Source organism: Pyrus communis, chromosome 8 (assembly GCF_041283825.1).
Source record: "Pyrus communis isolate YQ-2024b chromosome 8, ASM4128382v1, whole genome shotgun sequence".
NCBI classification, from domain to species: domain Eukaryota; kingdom Viridiplantae; phylum Streptophyta; class Magnoliopsida; order Rosales; family Rosaceae; genus Pyrus; species Pyrus communis.
The window spans coordinates 21,846,789-21,861,533 of record NC_142572.1 but is presented as its reverse complement, the minus strand read 5'-3'; the positions used below and the strand labels follow the sequence as shown (position 1 = coordinate 21,861,533).

General features: G+C 38.9%; 3 protein-coding genes across 5 annotated transcripts; 2 read left to right on the top strand and 1 right to left on the bottom strand.

Moving 5' to 3' along the window:
• Positions 1 to 360: 360 nt before the first annotated feature.
• Positions 361 to 4,873, top strand: LOC137717644 (putative methyltransferase PMT28). Of its 2 annotated transcripts, XM_068457065.2 has the most exons (9): positions 361 to 2,041; positions 2,150 to 2,299; positions 2,699 to 2,969; positions 3,077 to 3,169; positions 3,298 to 3,472; positions 3,667 to 3,909; positions 4,010 to 4,204; positions 4,286 to 4,488; positions 4,641 to 4,873. In XM_068457065.2, the coding sequence occupies exons 1-8, from the start codon at positions 1,193 to 1,195 to the stop codon at positions 4,482 to 4,484; spliced, it is 2,175 nt and encodes a 724-aa protein (XP_068313166.2). In that variant the 5' UTR covers positions 361 to 1,192; the 3' UTR covers positions 4,485 to 4,488; positions 4,641 to 4,873. The 2 variants fall into 2 exon arrangements, with proteins under 2 accessions (XP_068313166.2, XP_068313165.2); XM_068457064.2 differs by having other exon boundaries at positions 4,286 to 4,873.
• A 213-nt stretch (positions 4,874 to 5,086) lies between these two features.
• Positions 5,087 to 8,642, top strand: LOC137717645 (S-adenosyl-L-methionine-dependent tRNA 4-demethylwyosine synthase). Its single transcript, XM_068457066.2, has 8 exons — positions 5,087 to 6,130; positions 6,239 to 6,354; positions 6,701 to 6,876; positions 7,157 to 7,347; positions 7,436 to 7,522; positions 7,647 to 7,804; positions 7,887 to 8,097; positions 8,186 to 8,642. The coding sequence occupies exons 1-8, from the start codon at positions 5,285 to 5,287 to the stop codon at positions 8,324 to 8,326; spliced, it is 1,926 nt and encodes a 641-aa protein (XP_068313167.2). The 5' UTR covers positions 5,087 to 5,284; the 3' UTR covers positions 8,327 to 8,642.
• A 2,184-nt stretch (positions 8,643 to 10,826) lies between these two features.
• LOC137718265 (uncharacterized) lies at positions 10,827 to 13,555 on the bottom strand. 2 transcript variants are annotated; one of them, XM_068457784.2, is made up of 3 exons: positions 13,285 to 13,555; positions 12,637 to 13,052; positions 10,827 to 11,291 (listed from the first exon to the last, which is right to left on the bottom strand). In XM_068457784.2, exons 1-2 carry the CDS (start codon positions 13,331 to 13,333, stop codon positions 12,649 to 12,651), a joined length of 453 nt encoding a protein of 150 aa, XP_068313885.2. In that variant the 5' UTR covers positions 13,334 to 13,555; the 3' UTR covers positions 10,827 to 11,291; positions 12,637 to 12,648. The 2 variants fall into 2 exon arrangements, with proteins under 2 accessions (XP_068313885.2, XP_068313884.2); XM_068457783.2 differs by having other exon boundaries at positions 10,827 to 11,288; positions 13,285 to 13,553.
• Between the last annotated feature and the right edge of the window lie 1,190 nt (positions 13,556 to 14,745).

The window sequence follows — 14,745 nt, the reverse complement described above, 5'->3', positions numbered from 1 at the left end:
TTATCAAAACTTTATTTGTCAACTAGAAGTGAGTGAAAGATCACATTAATCTTGTCAACAAAAAAAAAAAAAAAAAAAAATCAAAATAAAAGTTTTAGGCAATATAGTAAATTAAATGCAAAATAATTTTACTGTGCTTTTTTTTTTCTTCTAAGCCTCACAAGTAACAATATCAGTCCTTCATTTTCTCTTTCAGACGAAATAAATATTTAGATATGAACAATCTCTTCGATGATAAAAATTGTTTAAAGATCGTTATAAAAAAGTTTTAATGACTATTTTATATTATCGTACCTTTTTTTTTTTTTTATCAAACGATTGATTCTATTAAATTAGATATTAAATTAGCTGCCAAAGTTTGAACCTACGTCGTGAAATAATGGATACCATAATGCATGACCGTAGTCAAATATGAGACGGCAAGTCTTCTTAGTGCATGTGTTGGTTAGCTATTGTGTGCAGTACGCATCCATGGCGTACCCCGGACGACATAAACCCGAAACTTTCTCATGACGGTCCTTTTTCCATCAATGGCGGTCGCCGCAAAGTGCAGATAAAATCCAACCTTCCTTCTTCCACATGAGTTCCATCCTCTGGAGTTTTAATGACCATCTTATCAGCAACGCCCCGACACGACCTCAATCCTACATAAATCCACCATTTTTCAAAAGTAACCACCTCTGCTCATGTCCCCAGCTGATCAACTTTTTTTTTTTTCTTTTTTTTTTAATATTAATTATCTGAAAAGCCTGCTCCTAATGTAAATCGGGTCGGTGCCACTTAACGTACCCAGTTGAAGTTCGTCTTATAATTTCCCAGCTCATCGGGAAAAAAAATAAAAAATCAAACTTTCCTCTCGATTTTTCATGATCTTGGTTAATTCTTTGAAAGGTGATTACTTTTCGTCATCCTTCGATCCAGACGGTGATTTTCCCATTTGGGTACTCGCAGTTTCGTCTCTCCTTCCATTTTCAGAAACATTCCCACGGATCTGTCTGATCTCCCGCTCCAGATTTGTTGAAGATTTCCTTTTTAGTAAAATCCCACTTCTGTCTTTCAATTTCGATATTTTATCCAGTTTTGGCGCGGTTTTGCATTGGGGGTCTCCAGATTTGTAGTTGCTTTAGCTTACTTTCTTCGAAGTCCATCTGTCGGGGAGGCGTTTTTTAGAGAGAGAGAGAGAGAGAGAGAGATGGCAGTGGCAGTGGCTCGGTTAGCTCGGTTGGGCCGCAAAGCAAAACTGCCAGGTGGGTTCTGTATAAAAATGGCAGCGGCGGCAATCTTGGGCCTCTGCTTTATATTCGCCTGGTCGATGTTTTCTTCTTCTTCCTCCTCCGTCACTACCCGAATCGAAAGCTTTGACAACATTGTGGCGCCGCCTGGATCACGGAGCACCCGGGCGAGCACTCCCGATGGGACCCAACTAGCAGCTAGTAATGGTGGGGAGGAGAAAAGGGCTACTGGGTCTGCTGTGAGGTCACATGACCATGAGCATAAATCCAAGAAGAAGAAGAAAGAAGCGGTAAATGGGAAGAAGGGGAAGGGTAAGAAAAAGTTACCTGAGAGTGTGACGAAGGTTAAAAATGTGACTGAGGAATCCGAGAGCGAAGATTCGGAGAACGAAAAGGAAGATGGAGATGAAGAAAAGGAGGTAGTGGATGGAAAGGAAGAAGGTTTGAGTGATGAAGGTGAAGGTAATGGGGAAGCAGGAGGAGAGGGGGATAATTTGATGGAGACGGCGGATCAGGAATCCGAGGAGGTGAAGCTGGACGATGACGGTGGTGAATCCGAAAAAAAGGGAAAGAAGAGGTATAAGATGAAGGGTCCATTGTTTGATCCAAAAGCACATTATAATTGGAAACAATGTAGCACAAGGAGCAAGCACAATTACATTCCTTGTATTGATATGGAAGTAGTATCTGGAAGGCTGCAGTATAGGCATACGGAGAGGAGTTGCCCGAAGGCGGAACCTATGTGTCTTGTACCTCTTCCTCGTGATGGTTATGGCCCTCCGGTCCCCTGGCCTGAGAGCAAAGAGAAGGTATATATGCCTGGAGTTTCATATGTTTTTCTTGCATTCAATTGTAGTACACTGTGAGGAAAAATAATCTTTCTGATGTTTTGTTTTTGTAATTTTCGTGTTTTGTAGATATTGTACAAGAATGTGGAGCATCCGAAACTTGCTGCATTTGTCAAGGAACATAGTTGGGTGATGGAGTCTGGAGAATATCTGACATTCCCCCAAAACCAGTCTGAGTTGAAGGGCGGAATTCTTCACTATCTTGAGTCCATTGAAGAGGTGTGACTTTTACTTATTGTCTTAATTGAATACGGGAATCTGTATGATGCCTCCTTAATTCCAACCTGAAATGAATTGATAAAGTTTAGACATGATTATTTGGGTAGATAGACGATTTTCTCTTTCGATCATGTGTTTTTAATATAGGAAATTAGTGGTAAACCTTTGAAAATCTCATATTACCTGGATAAGGAGTCTAATTGCTTTATGTCGACTGTTCTTTTGCATCCTACTATTGTAAGAGATGCGGAGTTTTGAAACTGATGGCTATTTACAGATGGCAATTAAACTTCGCCATATACATATACTGATGTGCATGTATATGCTAGTTATCTCCTAATAATAAATGCTGCCAGTCTTGCCATAAAAAGAAGTCAAAATTTTTATTTTGTTTGATAGATGGTACCAGACATCGAGTGGGGAAAGAATATCCGTGTAGTGCTGGATATTGGATGTACAGATTCCGCCTTTGGGGCTTCTCTCGTTGATAAGGATGTATTAACATTGGCATTGGGTTTGAAAGATGACCTAGTTGACCTAGCTCAAGTTGCCCTCGAGCGTGGTTTGCCTGCTTTTGTTAGCCCTTTTCGAAATAGAAGACTGCCTTTCCCCAGTAGTGTTTTTGATGCTGTTCACTGTGGCGGTTGCACCACACCTTGGCATTCAAATGGTTTGAGTCAATTTCTTCCCAATCCCACCTTTCATTCGTCATTTTTTCTTCTTGAAGTTTCAAATCCGACTTTAAGTCACACCTTTGTGATATTCTTTCTTTATCAGGGGGTAAGCATCTTCTAGAGATGAATAGGATTTTAAGGCCGGGCGGATACTTTATCTTGTCAACTAAACATGACAGCTTTGAAGATGAAGAAGGTTTGCCCTATGCTGCTAACTCTTAGTGTATCTAAGATTTGTTTGCTTTACGGGATCGTATGATTTTATCCTGAGTTGCTTGTGCTGAATAATTCGATAACATGTGGCATTTTTTTATTCTCTTCCAGCCATGACTAAATTGACCGCGTCTATCTGTTGGAATATTCTGGCTCATAAAACTGATGAAGTCAGTGACGTGGGTGTCAAAATATACCAGAAGCCAGACTCGAATGATATTTATGAGCTGAGGAGGAAGAAATTTCCACCTTTGTGCAAGGAAAATGAAAACCCAGATGCAGCCTGGTAAGCTTAAATAAACTTGCCTTACAATATTCATCTCTTCGAGGTTTTTAGCATTATTTCTCCATCCATATTCCGTTTGTGGTTTGTTAATTTGTTGAACAGAATCAGTATGTTCATTGTCTGCGTACGGAAGACTACTTTTCAATGATTTTGTTCTTTATTTAGGAACAGTTAGCCTTTGTGTTCCTTAACAGGTATGTTCCTGTGAAGACTTGCTTGCACCCCGTTCCATCTGCCATTGAGCAGCATGGCACGGAGTGGCCAGATCAATGGCCCCAAAGGCTCGAGAGGTATCCTGACTGGTTGAGTGATAAAGCTAAGTTGGATGCAGACACCAAGCACTGGAAAGCTATTGTTGATAGATCCTATCTCACAGGACTAGGTATCGACTGGTCAAAAATTCGAAATGTAATGGACATGAAAGCCATCTATGGAGGGTATGTCAAAAATTTGAAAAGAACCTTGCACTTTCTTTTCTATTCAACAGAAACACGTCGGAAGTTGATTGATAAGTTGAATTGCAATGTTTTTATGCAGATTTGCTGCAGCTCTCACGCAACAAAAGATTTGGGTGATGAATGTGGTCCCTGTCCATGCGCCTGATACACTTCCTTTCATTTTTGAACGCGGCCTTGTTGGAACCTACCACGACTGGTGTGAGTCTTTCGGTATTTATCCCAGATCATATGATCTTTTGCATGCTGATCATCTGTTTTCGCGGCTTAAGAACAGGTGAGTTTCTGTTGCTTGCTGATAAAGTTTCGATTTTTTTGGTATATACATATCATTTACTTCTGGAATGCTACTTTGCAGGTGTAAGCAGCCAGTATCAATCGTTGTTGAGATGGATCGCTTGTTACGGCCTGGAGGGTGGGCAATTATACGCGAGAAAGTTGAGGTACTGGAACCGCTGGAGGGAATATTGAAGAGTATGCATTGGGAGATCCGGATGACTTTTGCTCAGGGAAAGGAGGGTCTCTTATGCGCCCAGAAAACCTTGTGGCGGCCTTAAAATGGTATTGCAGCTTCATACAAGTCCATAACAGCACGAAGACCTGCGGCGAAGCCATGCTTCCTTCGGGTGCTGCAGCCTCCATAGTCCATCCAATTTTGAGCGCAATTATAACTGATGTTTTTGATATGCCACTTGAATTTATTGGTGATGCAGTTGATGTAGAGGATGAGCAAAGGAGGTGAGGGTGAATGAGAAAGGGATTCGAACCCAGATGCATAAGAGGGAGAACATTCGCTCTAGTTGATGTGACTATGTCTGCGTCCGCAAATGTATAAGTTTCTTTCATGAGCGAAGTGCTAAATTGTTGTATACTTGTGTTTGAGTAAATTTTTAGAACTGTCATTCTGATTCTAGTTCATGTGTTATAATACGAGTGAATTTAAATTGATGCAGTCTTAGGGCTCGTTTGGATGTGCTTTTAAAATGACTGAAAACGTTTTTGGTGAAAATATTTTTGAAACTAATCCTTAGTAAAAATCTAATTAGATCCCGAAAAAGCACGTTAAGTGCTTCCTGCAAGAAGCATATATCTGATGCTATCAATTTCATCAAAAACGCTTTCAATCATTTTAAAAGCACATCCAAACGAGTTGTTGATCATTGAACTCAAATATGGGCCGACTAAGACTCCAAAATGAATTCAGCCCACCAATACTGCGTACCCAAATTCCAGACGCCGTCTTCTGCCTCCCCTTTCGCTCTTCGCGGCGCTGCTACGAACTCCACTCTTCTTCGCGCCTCCGCAACGCTCATGTGATTTTCCGCAAAAGGACAATCCAGAACTTTAATTTCCCGCCATGTCCCTCTCCTCCACCCCTGCGCGGCTCACTCTCCTCGCCCTCCTCTCCGCCACCACAGTCTACTGCTTCTACAAATCCCGCCGCCTCCGACGCCTCAAGCTCTCCCTAAACCCTAACTCTAGCTCCTCGCCTCGCAGAGGCAAGCTCTTCTTCGTCTCCCAAACCGGCACCTCCGAAGCTCTAGCTCGTCGCCTGCTCGATTTTCTGACGTCGAACGGCGTCGCTTTCGACCTCGTCGACCCCAACAACTACGAGCCCGAGGACCTGCCGAAGGAAACCCTAGTTCTGATTGTCGCTTCGACGTGGGATGACGGGAAGCCGCCTCCGAACGCCAGATTCTTCTCCAATTGGCTCGCCGAGAGCGCGGAGGACTTCAGGGTGGGATCGCTGTTGCTCTCCAATTGCAAATTTGCCGTCTTTGGCGTCGGGAGCCGAGCCTACGGCGCTACGTTCAATGCGATGGGGAAGGACTTGGCTAGGAGGATGAGGGCGTTGGGCGCTTCTGAGATGTTTCCGATTTGGGAAGGTGACGTGGACGGTGGTGATTTGGACGAGGTGTTTGATGCTTGGAGTGGGAAGGTGGTGAGGTTTCTGAAGGGTGGTGCGGCGGAAAATGGCGGGGTTTTGGGTAATGGGGTTGGCGATGAATGTGAAGCTGAGAGCTTTGATGGGTCGGACGAGGAGGAGGAGGACGACGAGGATGGTGGGGTTGTTGACCTTGAGGATATTGCAGGTAAAGGACCTTCAAGAAGGAATCCAGTGGCGGTGACGAAGACTAATGGGACAGTGAATGGTAAAAAAGAGATGGTCACTCCGGTGATTCGGGCTAGCTTAACGAAGCAGGTAAACTTGTCTGGGCATACTGTGACTGCAAAGATTTCAAGTTGTGTATTTGCTTTTAGGATTGGTGTTCTGATCTTTTGCTTTGATTTTACTCGAGTGAAAATGCAGGGGTATAAAATCATTGGTTCACATAGCGGCGTCAAAATTTGTAGATGGACAAAGTCGCAACTCCGAGGCCGTGGAGGTTGCTACAAGCACTCGTTTTATGGCATAGAAAGTCACAGGTGACCGGAATTTTTATCAATTTGTAGATTTCGTACCGTCCTTTCCCCTATACACGTCTGTGAGACTGTAAATTCATGCATTATGCGTAGATTTTAGCTTGACTATTGCATATTGGTTTTCATGAAGTGAGAACATAATGCCCAGCTTAGAATTTTCACAATGTATAGGTTTCTTTACTCTATCTGTAATACCTCAGCGCTGTGTAATTAGTGTGAATTGGCAGTCTTATGGCGTATACATCTGAATTTCTATATTTTACATACTTGCGTTTACTTTTAAAGTTGTTTATGTATTTATCATTGCTTCAACTAGCAGCTTAAATTTGACACGTTTTGAATGAAACAGGTGCATGGAGACGACCCCTAGTTTGGCATGTGCCAACAAATGTGTTTTTTGTTGGAGACATCACACAAATCCTGTCGGAAAGAGTTGGCAGTGGAAGATGGATGATCCGTTAGAAATTGTTAACTCTGCCATAGATCAGCACACGAAAATGATTAAACAAATGAAAGGAGTTCCTGGTAAATCCTATGTTTTTTCCTTTGGGGAAGAAATATATCCTTGGATAATGGTATTTTTAGTTGTACAAGACTGCCCGAACCAGTGATGAATTAATTGAAACACCTTTTAAGCAGACATGATTATATTGGGTTCCCAAACTATTTGGTTGTACTATCATCAACTAATCAATAGTTCACAGAAACCAGTTAACTGTGATTCATGTTTGATATCATCCACTAAATCGTAGGAAACTTGATGGTGTATAAATCTACTCAGTATATGAGATATCTTCTCCTGCAGGTGTTACATTGGAGCGATTAACAGAGGGTCTCTCTCCCAGGCATTGCGCCTTATCTCTTGTTGGTGAACCTATCATGTATCCTGAGATTAATGCACTCGTAGATGAGCTGCATCGAAGGCGGATTTCTACTTTTCTAGTCACAAATGCTCAGTTTCCTGAAAAGATCAAAATGCTGAACCCCATTACGCAGGTTTGTTTGCTACTGTTATATCACTGTCAAATTTTACATCATGCTATTATTTAGTTTTAGGAATGATTTTGGACTTCTTTGCGCACAGTTATATGTAAGTGTGGATGCTGCTACTAAAGAAAGTTTGAAGGCAATTGACAGGCCACTTTTTGGGGATTTTTGGGAGCGATTCATTGTAAGCATCTGATCTACTTGATACTTTGAGGGCCCAATTTCTTGTCTTTAATCCACTGAGAGAAAATAATATGAATCAGTACTTCTGGTGTTACTTATGTATATGCTTGAATTTTTATTGCCAGGATTCCTTGACTTCTCTCAAGGACAAACAGCAACGAACTGTTTATCGCCTTACTCTGGTGAAAGGCTGGAATACAGAAGATATTGATGCTTATTATAACATTTTTAGCCATGGTAGTCCCGATTTTGTTGAAATCAAGGGAGTTACATACTGTGGAACGTAAGTTTTCTTTTCTTTGGTTCCTAAGTGGTCGGGTCATTTACAGTGCTCTAGTTCTATAACGAGAGTGATCAATTCACAGGTCTGCTACATCAAAGTTGACAATGGAGAATGTGCCCTGGCATGCCGATGTTAAAGCATTTTCAGAGGCCTTAGCTTTGAAAAGTAACGGGGACTATGAAGTTGCATGTGAGCATGTCCACTCTTGTTGTGTCCTCCTGGCTAAAACTAGCAAGTTCAAGATCAACGGCCAGTGGTTCACGTGGATTGACTATGAAAAGTTTCACGATCTGGTATATGCGACTCCAATAATTATATACTCCTAGAGTGCCATTCAGGCGATAATATTTATTCACTCATCCATTCTTATTGAAAATGCAGGTGGCTTCTGGAAAACCTTTTGACAGTAAGGATTACATGGCTCCAACACCTTCATGGGCCGTGTATGGGGCAGATGAAGGTGGATTTGATCCGTACCAGTCTCGATACAAGAAAGAGCGCCATCACAGACCAAACCAGTGACGACCAGGTTAGGGGTTTGATTAGTGTCGAGTTCTAGGAACAGTTTTGATTGTATTTTATCGTAGTTTTACGTACGTGAAACAGTATTTTCACAACATAGCTGCAGTCTATAGATTAGAGAGAGAATTACTGTTTGTGTTCCGATACAGTATTATCCTTGTATTTTAGTAATTCTCTGCTTCGTTGTTTTTGGGAAAGTTTTACTCTGCAATGTTTATGTTTCCATAACGTCGTAAATATGAAGCTACTGTTAATTAGGGAGAGAATTACTGTTTATGTTCCGATTCATTCAAATCGATTCAAAAGGTTCTGGCTACTTGATGTCTTTTGTGTCCTTTAGCTCTTAGCTCTTAAGACTTACATGAAACGGGAACACTAAGATAGTGGTGTGCCAAACCTATGAGGCGGCGTGTTTCAACTTCATGCATTATGTCACATGATTGGTTTGGGATACGAGCGCTTTGGCGTTTCAATCAACATCAATTTGAATATAATCCTTCTCACCTTGTATTATAATAGGAATATGATTTTTTTCTCCTCCATATCCGGCTCCATCCCTCCTCCCACTTTCCTGTCTTCTCTCTGTAAAGAAGTCACACAAGATATTGACGTAATTTAATCGTGATTGTTCAAATAGAAAAGGATTATAGGGAGGGAAATTTGGAGAGGAAATTGTCGTCACTTGCAAATATCGTACGCAGCTTTACACATCAGCCAACCTCATTATTGCATTTTTTTTTCTCTTCGTTTTTATTTAGTTTTTTGTATTACTGTTAGGCAGAGCAAATTATGTCACTACCCAAAAATGTCCAATCAGTAAATTTTATTTCACGAGCGGAAAATTGTACTATATGTCTAGTCGTTTTAAATTTCTACTGTTCTTTTTGCAAATTTAGGCTTCAGTCTTGTTCGTCCATCCAATAAAATGTTGAATCGTTGGCATTTAAATATGTAAATGAAGTATAAAAGATATCAATAATAAAAACGACACATCTTAATCAATAACATGTGAATATGTTTGTTAATATTCGGTGATCGTACATACCGTGTGATTAAATGATCCAGCGATTTGACTTAAGATTCTTTCATCTAAATCGAGCCTAGAGATATCTTCGGCCTTTGGAAGCATGAGTTTTCTTCATAACTAATAGTCTAATATGTTCTACCATCATGGATAATATTTGAAAGTTCGTATTTATTCTTCCCCATTCAATAACCTTTTGCACATAATTGTATATTCATGGCGGGTACTTGGGAAGCCACACATTACGTCAGTCATAAAATTGTGGTTCGAACTCATCTTCACAATAATCAAAACTAAGATCTTTGATATACGAGAGAAAATAAATATCATTAGACCACGATATTAAGTGACTGTTTATTCAAAATCTATTGATTAGACCTGATAAATGAGTTGTGTTTGTGTTGTTTTCATGTCATACTCATCATCATTACAAGTTGCATTGTACCAAATCCATTATCTTAACGCTTTCTTAACAAGTAACCTGATATTGATCCGATTAACGAACGGGTTATGTATTTTGTGTCATATCAACGCGTCATGCAAGAAATTGATATGTCTAATGTTTTGATATGACAAACGATAACTTATTAGATGACTGATGACAACCGACTTATTAATAAATTCTTAACGTGCAACTCGAAAACGACCTGACTCATTAATGAGTTGACTCGAATTTATTATTTTCGTATCTTTTCGTGCAACTCGATAACGACCCGACTTATTTTCTTTGGGCAATATAATTTGCTTTTCATAAAGTGTCATACAACTCATCGCGCTTCAATCAAACAGTGGCTGTGGATTCTGGAAATCAAACAAACAGTGGGCGGCGTCTGCTGCTGATATATATCGTTGAGGTGAGGTGGGCCGCCACAACCCAACAACTTGACGAGTGGAAGCAGGAACCGTTGGGCCCCACCCAACACAAGTATAAAGCACGTCAAGACGGCTCCAGCCCTGCCAACTCCTAATTCCCTTTCTCTTCCTCATCTTCGTCCGTCATATCTCAAAACTTTTACAAAACCAAATTATAATTCTCTATTTAATAGTACGCATTTGTCGATTTCTCTACGAACTTGTAACAAGTTGTCAATTTTTCTCTTAATTTTAATTTTAGTCAGTTATGTTCTTGAACTTTTATAATCGACTAATTTTCTTTCAGAATTTTAATTTTGTCGATTACTCTATTAAACTTTTATAATTGACCTTTTTTTTTTTTATTTTGCGTTAGATTTTGATTTTTTTTAAATTTAATTTTCCATCCATTTTGGATGTGTGCATGACAAAAAGGTAATTTTATCCTGATTAAAAAGTTAATCCGTTTAAGTTACAGTTCAAAGGAAAGTTCGTCGATAATACTAACAATTTTGTACTAATAACAAAACTAAATCGTAAAAAATGAAAATTTGGCAAGTCACTGCATGCATGGTGCATATTACCAAAAGATAAATAAAAGTTAAAGATTGCTATGGTCCAAGATACAACTACTAAGATTAAATTGTTAAAAATTTCGGAGTATACGATATTTCAAACTTTTACAAAATTTTAATTTTGTAGAGAATAAAATTTCCTACGAATTATGTAGTTGACATGAGCATGCACGAATGACCATTAAACCCATGGCTACAACAATTTTTTGACTTTAGACACGAGGCAGGACTAATTAAGCTAGGAGCTGAACCCCTAAGCTGCCACGTCCTACTTATTACAAAAGCACTTATTGGCTTACTGAGGCGGCTAGCCGAACATGTAAAACCAGCTTTCTTCTACTAGCTTTGTGCTTTTGTTTCTTAACTTAGAACGTAAGCGTCACGTGCCAGCTGCAGCGACTTAAGAAAATTAGCAATTGCCCTCCTCTCGTCAGTCTCGGAGAGCTGGCAGTCCAGAGCTGCTAACCATGCACAGCCAAAGACGACTTTTTTTGTGTGCTCCGGAGTACCCCTACTTGGAATATCAAACCGTTAATTTTTTGTTAAAATATAACAATAAAGATTTAACGGTTAAAAAATTCGAGCCTAGAGTATTTCAGAGCACCTAAAAGCTTTTGCAGCCAAAAACCTCCAGATTTTGCAGTCTTCCTCTTCTTTCTAAATTCTGCAGTAAAAAAACCCCACTTTTCTCACTCATTCATTTTTTACCGGAATTGAATCATCTCCGAGACAAATCCTTGGATTCTCCTAACCTAATAACACGGACCGTTGGATTTTGATCTAACTACTATAATTATTATAACTTTAGGGGAGCACTCTGTTTGTAACCGTTGGATCAAAATCCAACAAACCGTGTTAGTGAATTAAGAGGATCCGAGGGTTTGCCTCGGAGAGGATCCAATTCCTTTTTTACCCACTTCTTTTAATGGCCTTTTTATTTTTATTTTACTTTGTGTGTGTGTTTTACCCTTTTCAACATAATTACATTTGCAGACTTAAGATTAATCAAGTTGACTATGTCAGTTTGCTTTCTTTGTACGTTCGAGTTTTTGGGTAAATTAATCACAAATTTGATCTTAATCAAATTAGCTATATTAGTGCACTTTTCTTTTATACCTAGTTTGAATTCTCTTCATAAATTTAATTGAATTAATTTAAAATATCGCTTGTATAAAAAATTCAAAATTTAATGATTAAACAATTCGAGCCTATAGTATTTCAGAGCACCTAAAAACGCTTTTGCAGCCAAAAACCTCCAGATTTTGCAGTCTTCCTCTTCTTTCTAAATTCTGCAGTAAAACAACCCCACCTTTCTCACTCATTCATTTTTTACCCACTTCTTTTAATAGACTTCTATTTTTATTTATTTCGCGTGCGTTTTATCCTATTCAAAATAATTACAATCTCGAACTTGAGATTAATCAAGTTGACTATACCAGTTTGCTTTCTTTGAACGTTGGAGTTTTTAGATGAATTAATCACAAATTTGATCTTAATCAAGTTGGCTATATTAATGTACTGTTTTTTTTATACCTAGTTGAAACTCTCTTTATTAACTTAACTGAATTAATTTAAAATATCACTTGTATAAAATAAAAACATAAACAGCAAAATTAATTCCTAGGCTTCTTCTTCATCATACAAAATCACATATGAAAATAATTAAAAACAAAGAAAATAATTATAAAAAAAACTTATTAAAAGATATGCTGTCATCAATGAACTAAGAAATACTAAACAAATCAAATGCAAAAGCAAACTCCAGCTCTTTATCTTTTCAGATTTTTCGATTGATTTAATTAATTTTCCAGATGTTTTTAACACAGAAGAGGAAATTAAGAACAATAAAAAAAAATTACCATGAGAGTTAACTAATTGTGGCTACTCTTTCTGGGCTTGCTTTTCCTCCTTGCTCTACTTCTTGAAGGCTCCCTAGGTAAAAACCCCTCCTCTTTTTTACCACTACCCTCTTCTTCTTTTACCTTCTGCTGCTGCAACTCTTCCTGTTGCTTCTGCTTTTGATCTTCATCATCCTCGTCTACTTTTGCTTTTTTGGAATCACTTTCTTTAGCAACATCTTCAGCTGCAGAAGCAGAAGCAGATTGTTCTACTGCTGCAGTGGATTGCTCTTCAATGATAATCTTGCGAGGCCTTCCTCTCTTTCTTGGGGTGTGAGCCTGCGGTTGCTGCTGGGATTCGTCTCCAGTTGATGAAGCTTCTGCTATTGCCACTGATAGCTCCATCGTTTTCTGAGGCTTCTTCTTCCCCATTAAAACTAAAAATAAAAATAAAAAATATTAATCTCTCTATCAAATAATAAATATTTTGATGATAATTTTCATCAAGACAACAACTTTTCTCTTAATCCGACGAGAAGAAATAAAACCCACAAAGCCGAAAAAGACTCAAGAACGTATTATCTAATATTTTTCATAGTTCTCTCTCTCTCTCTCTCTCTCTCTCTCTCAAGTTTGAGAATAAGCGGGGAGAGAAGACAAATCTTTGACCTGGATTCTGAAAATCTTCGTTAAAAAATCCTCCCTTTTCCAGTGACATCCAAGACCCAATAAAAATTCGACCCCTTCCTTCTACTCCTATTTGATAAAAATAAGCAAAAATATTATCAAAAAGTCACTAGAATAATTATATTTCCGTTTTCTTTGGTAGTACAGATTTCTCTATCCAATTCATGTCTAAGTAAAAAGAAGCTACAAGAAGACAGAGGAGGAAATGAGGTCGAAAGCCAGTGAGAGAAAAATATATATGGACTGGCTGAGGGTAACCCTACCATATATATTTTAGATACTACCATGGTTAGGGGACTTGTCAGGGTTTTAGGGTTTTTTTTTAGATAATAATTAGGGCTTTAGGGTTTTTGTTTTTTCAGAGTTGTTATACACACTCTAGAATTTTTATATTGCAATTTAGAATGTACAATAATTTTTAGTGATAGTCTGTTGGCATAAGCGATACTGAAAAATGAAGAGGAAGCGAACATTTGAATTTAGGTCAGATTTAAACATAAATCCTCTTGACTAATTGAGTTACAAACTCTTTGAATTTTGGTGATACCCTATTCTCAAACCTTAATTTAATCAACAGAGGTTTGAATGCAGATTCAGTGAAGAAGTGAGCACATCAACTTAGCCACTCGTTTACGACCACATTTGCAAAGAAGGTGTTACGGTTGGACCAAAGGCCAAATGGGTTTTCTCTCTCGGAATCGGATCCCCTCCAGACACAAAAGAACTGAGGCTAAGGATCAAATAATTCGGGCCATTGAAATTTGATCCAAAGGCTACAATTATTATAACTTTTAGAGGGACCATCTGTTTGTAGATATTGGATCAAATTTCAATGGCCTAGATCATTTGATACTTAGACTCAGATTTTTTGAATCCAGAAGGGATCCGGTTCCCTCTCTCTCGACCCCTTTACTAATGTGTAATGTGAAAAATGCAAATGGGAGTGGGGAGAAGCATGTGGGTTTATTTTGAGGTGGGTAGGTCCTCTTTGGATCTGTGTCTCCGGATCCTACAGACCAAGTCATTTTGGCCGTTTGATTTAAATTGCGTGGTCAGATTTTTATTTATTTATGTCATTTTTTTTCCCTTCCTCTTTCACCTTTCCTGTCTTTGTCTTTGTCTTTCCCTCTTCTAGGAGAAAACCCAGTAGCCACCAAACTTTTCCCCTGACCCAACCCAACTGAATTTTGTTTATTGATTTGAATTGTGCGGTTAGAAATTGTGCCAAAAACATAACATGACAAATAGTTCATTAAGAATTCTACTTTTAAGAAAGTCTCCTTAAGGCCATCTTCAACCGATGGTTGGCCAGATGACTCGTTTTAGCCTTTTGGCCACCCAAGAAATTAATATTTTAATGAACAGTACAGGGCCATATTTGCCTCCATCTCCAACCAAGGGCCAAAGGGCCATAGGGTTCGTTTTAGTACTGTCACAAAAAAC

Bases quoted from the DNA above. Each gene is read 5' to 3' on its own strand.
- LOC137717644 (XM_068457065.2), top strand. From the start codon at position 1,193: ATGGCAGTGGCAGTGGCTCGGTTAGCTCGGTTGGGCCGCAAAGCAAAA. The intron at 2,042-2,149 runs GTATATATGCCT...CGTGTTTTGTAG, and splicing joins GGCCTGAGAGCAAAGAGAAG to ATATTGTACAAGAATGTGGA. The intron at 3,910-4,009 runs GTATGTCAAAAA...GTTTTTATGCAG, and splicing joins ATGAAAGCCATCTATGGAGG to ATTTGCTGCAGCTCTCACGC.
- LOC137717645 (XM_068457066.2), top strand. From the start codon at position 5,285: ATGTCCCTCTCCTCCACCCCTGCGCGGCTCACTCTCCTCGCCCTCCTC. The intron at 6,877-7,156 runs GTAAATCCTATG...CTTCTCCTGCAG, and splicing joins ACAAATGAAAGGAGTTCCTG to GTGTTACATTGGAGCGATTA. The intron at 7,523-7,646 runs GTAAGCATCTGA...TTTTATTGCCAG, and splicing joins ATTTTTGGGAGCGATTCATT to GATTCCTTGACTTCTCTCAA.
- LOC137718265 (XM_068457784.2), bottom strand. From the start codon at position 13,333: ATGTCACTGGAAAAGGGAGGATTTTTTAACGAAGATTTTCAGAATCCA. The intron at 13,053-13,284 runs GTCAAAGATTTG...TTTTATTTTTAG, and splicing joins CGAAGATTTTCAGAATCCAG to TTTTAATGGGGAAGAAGAAG.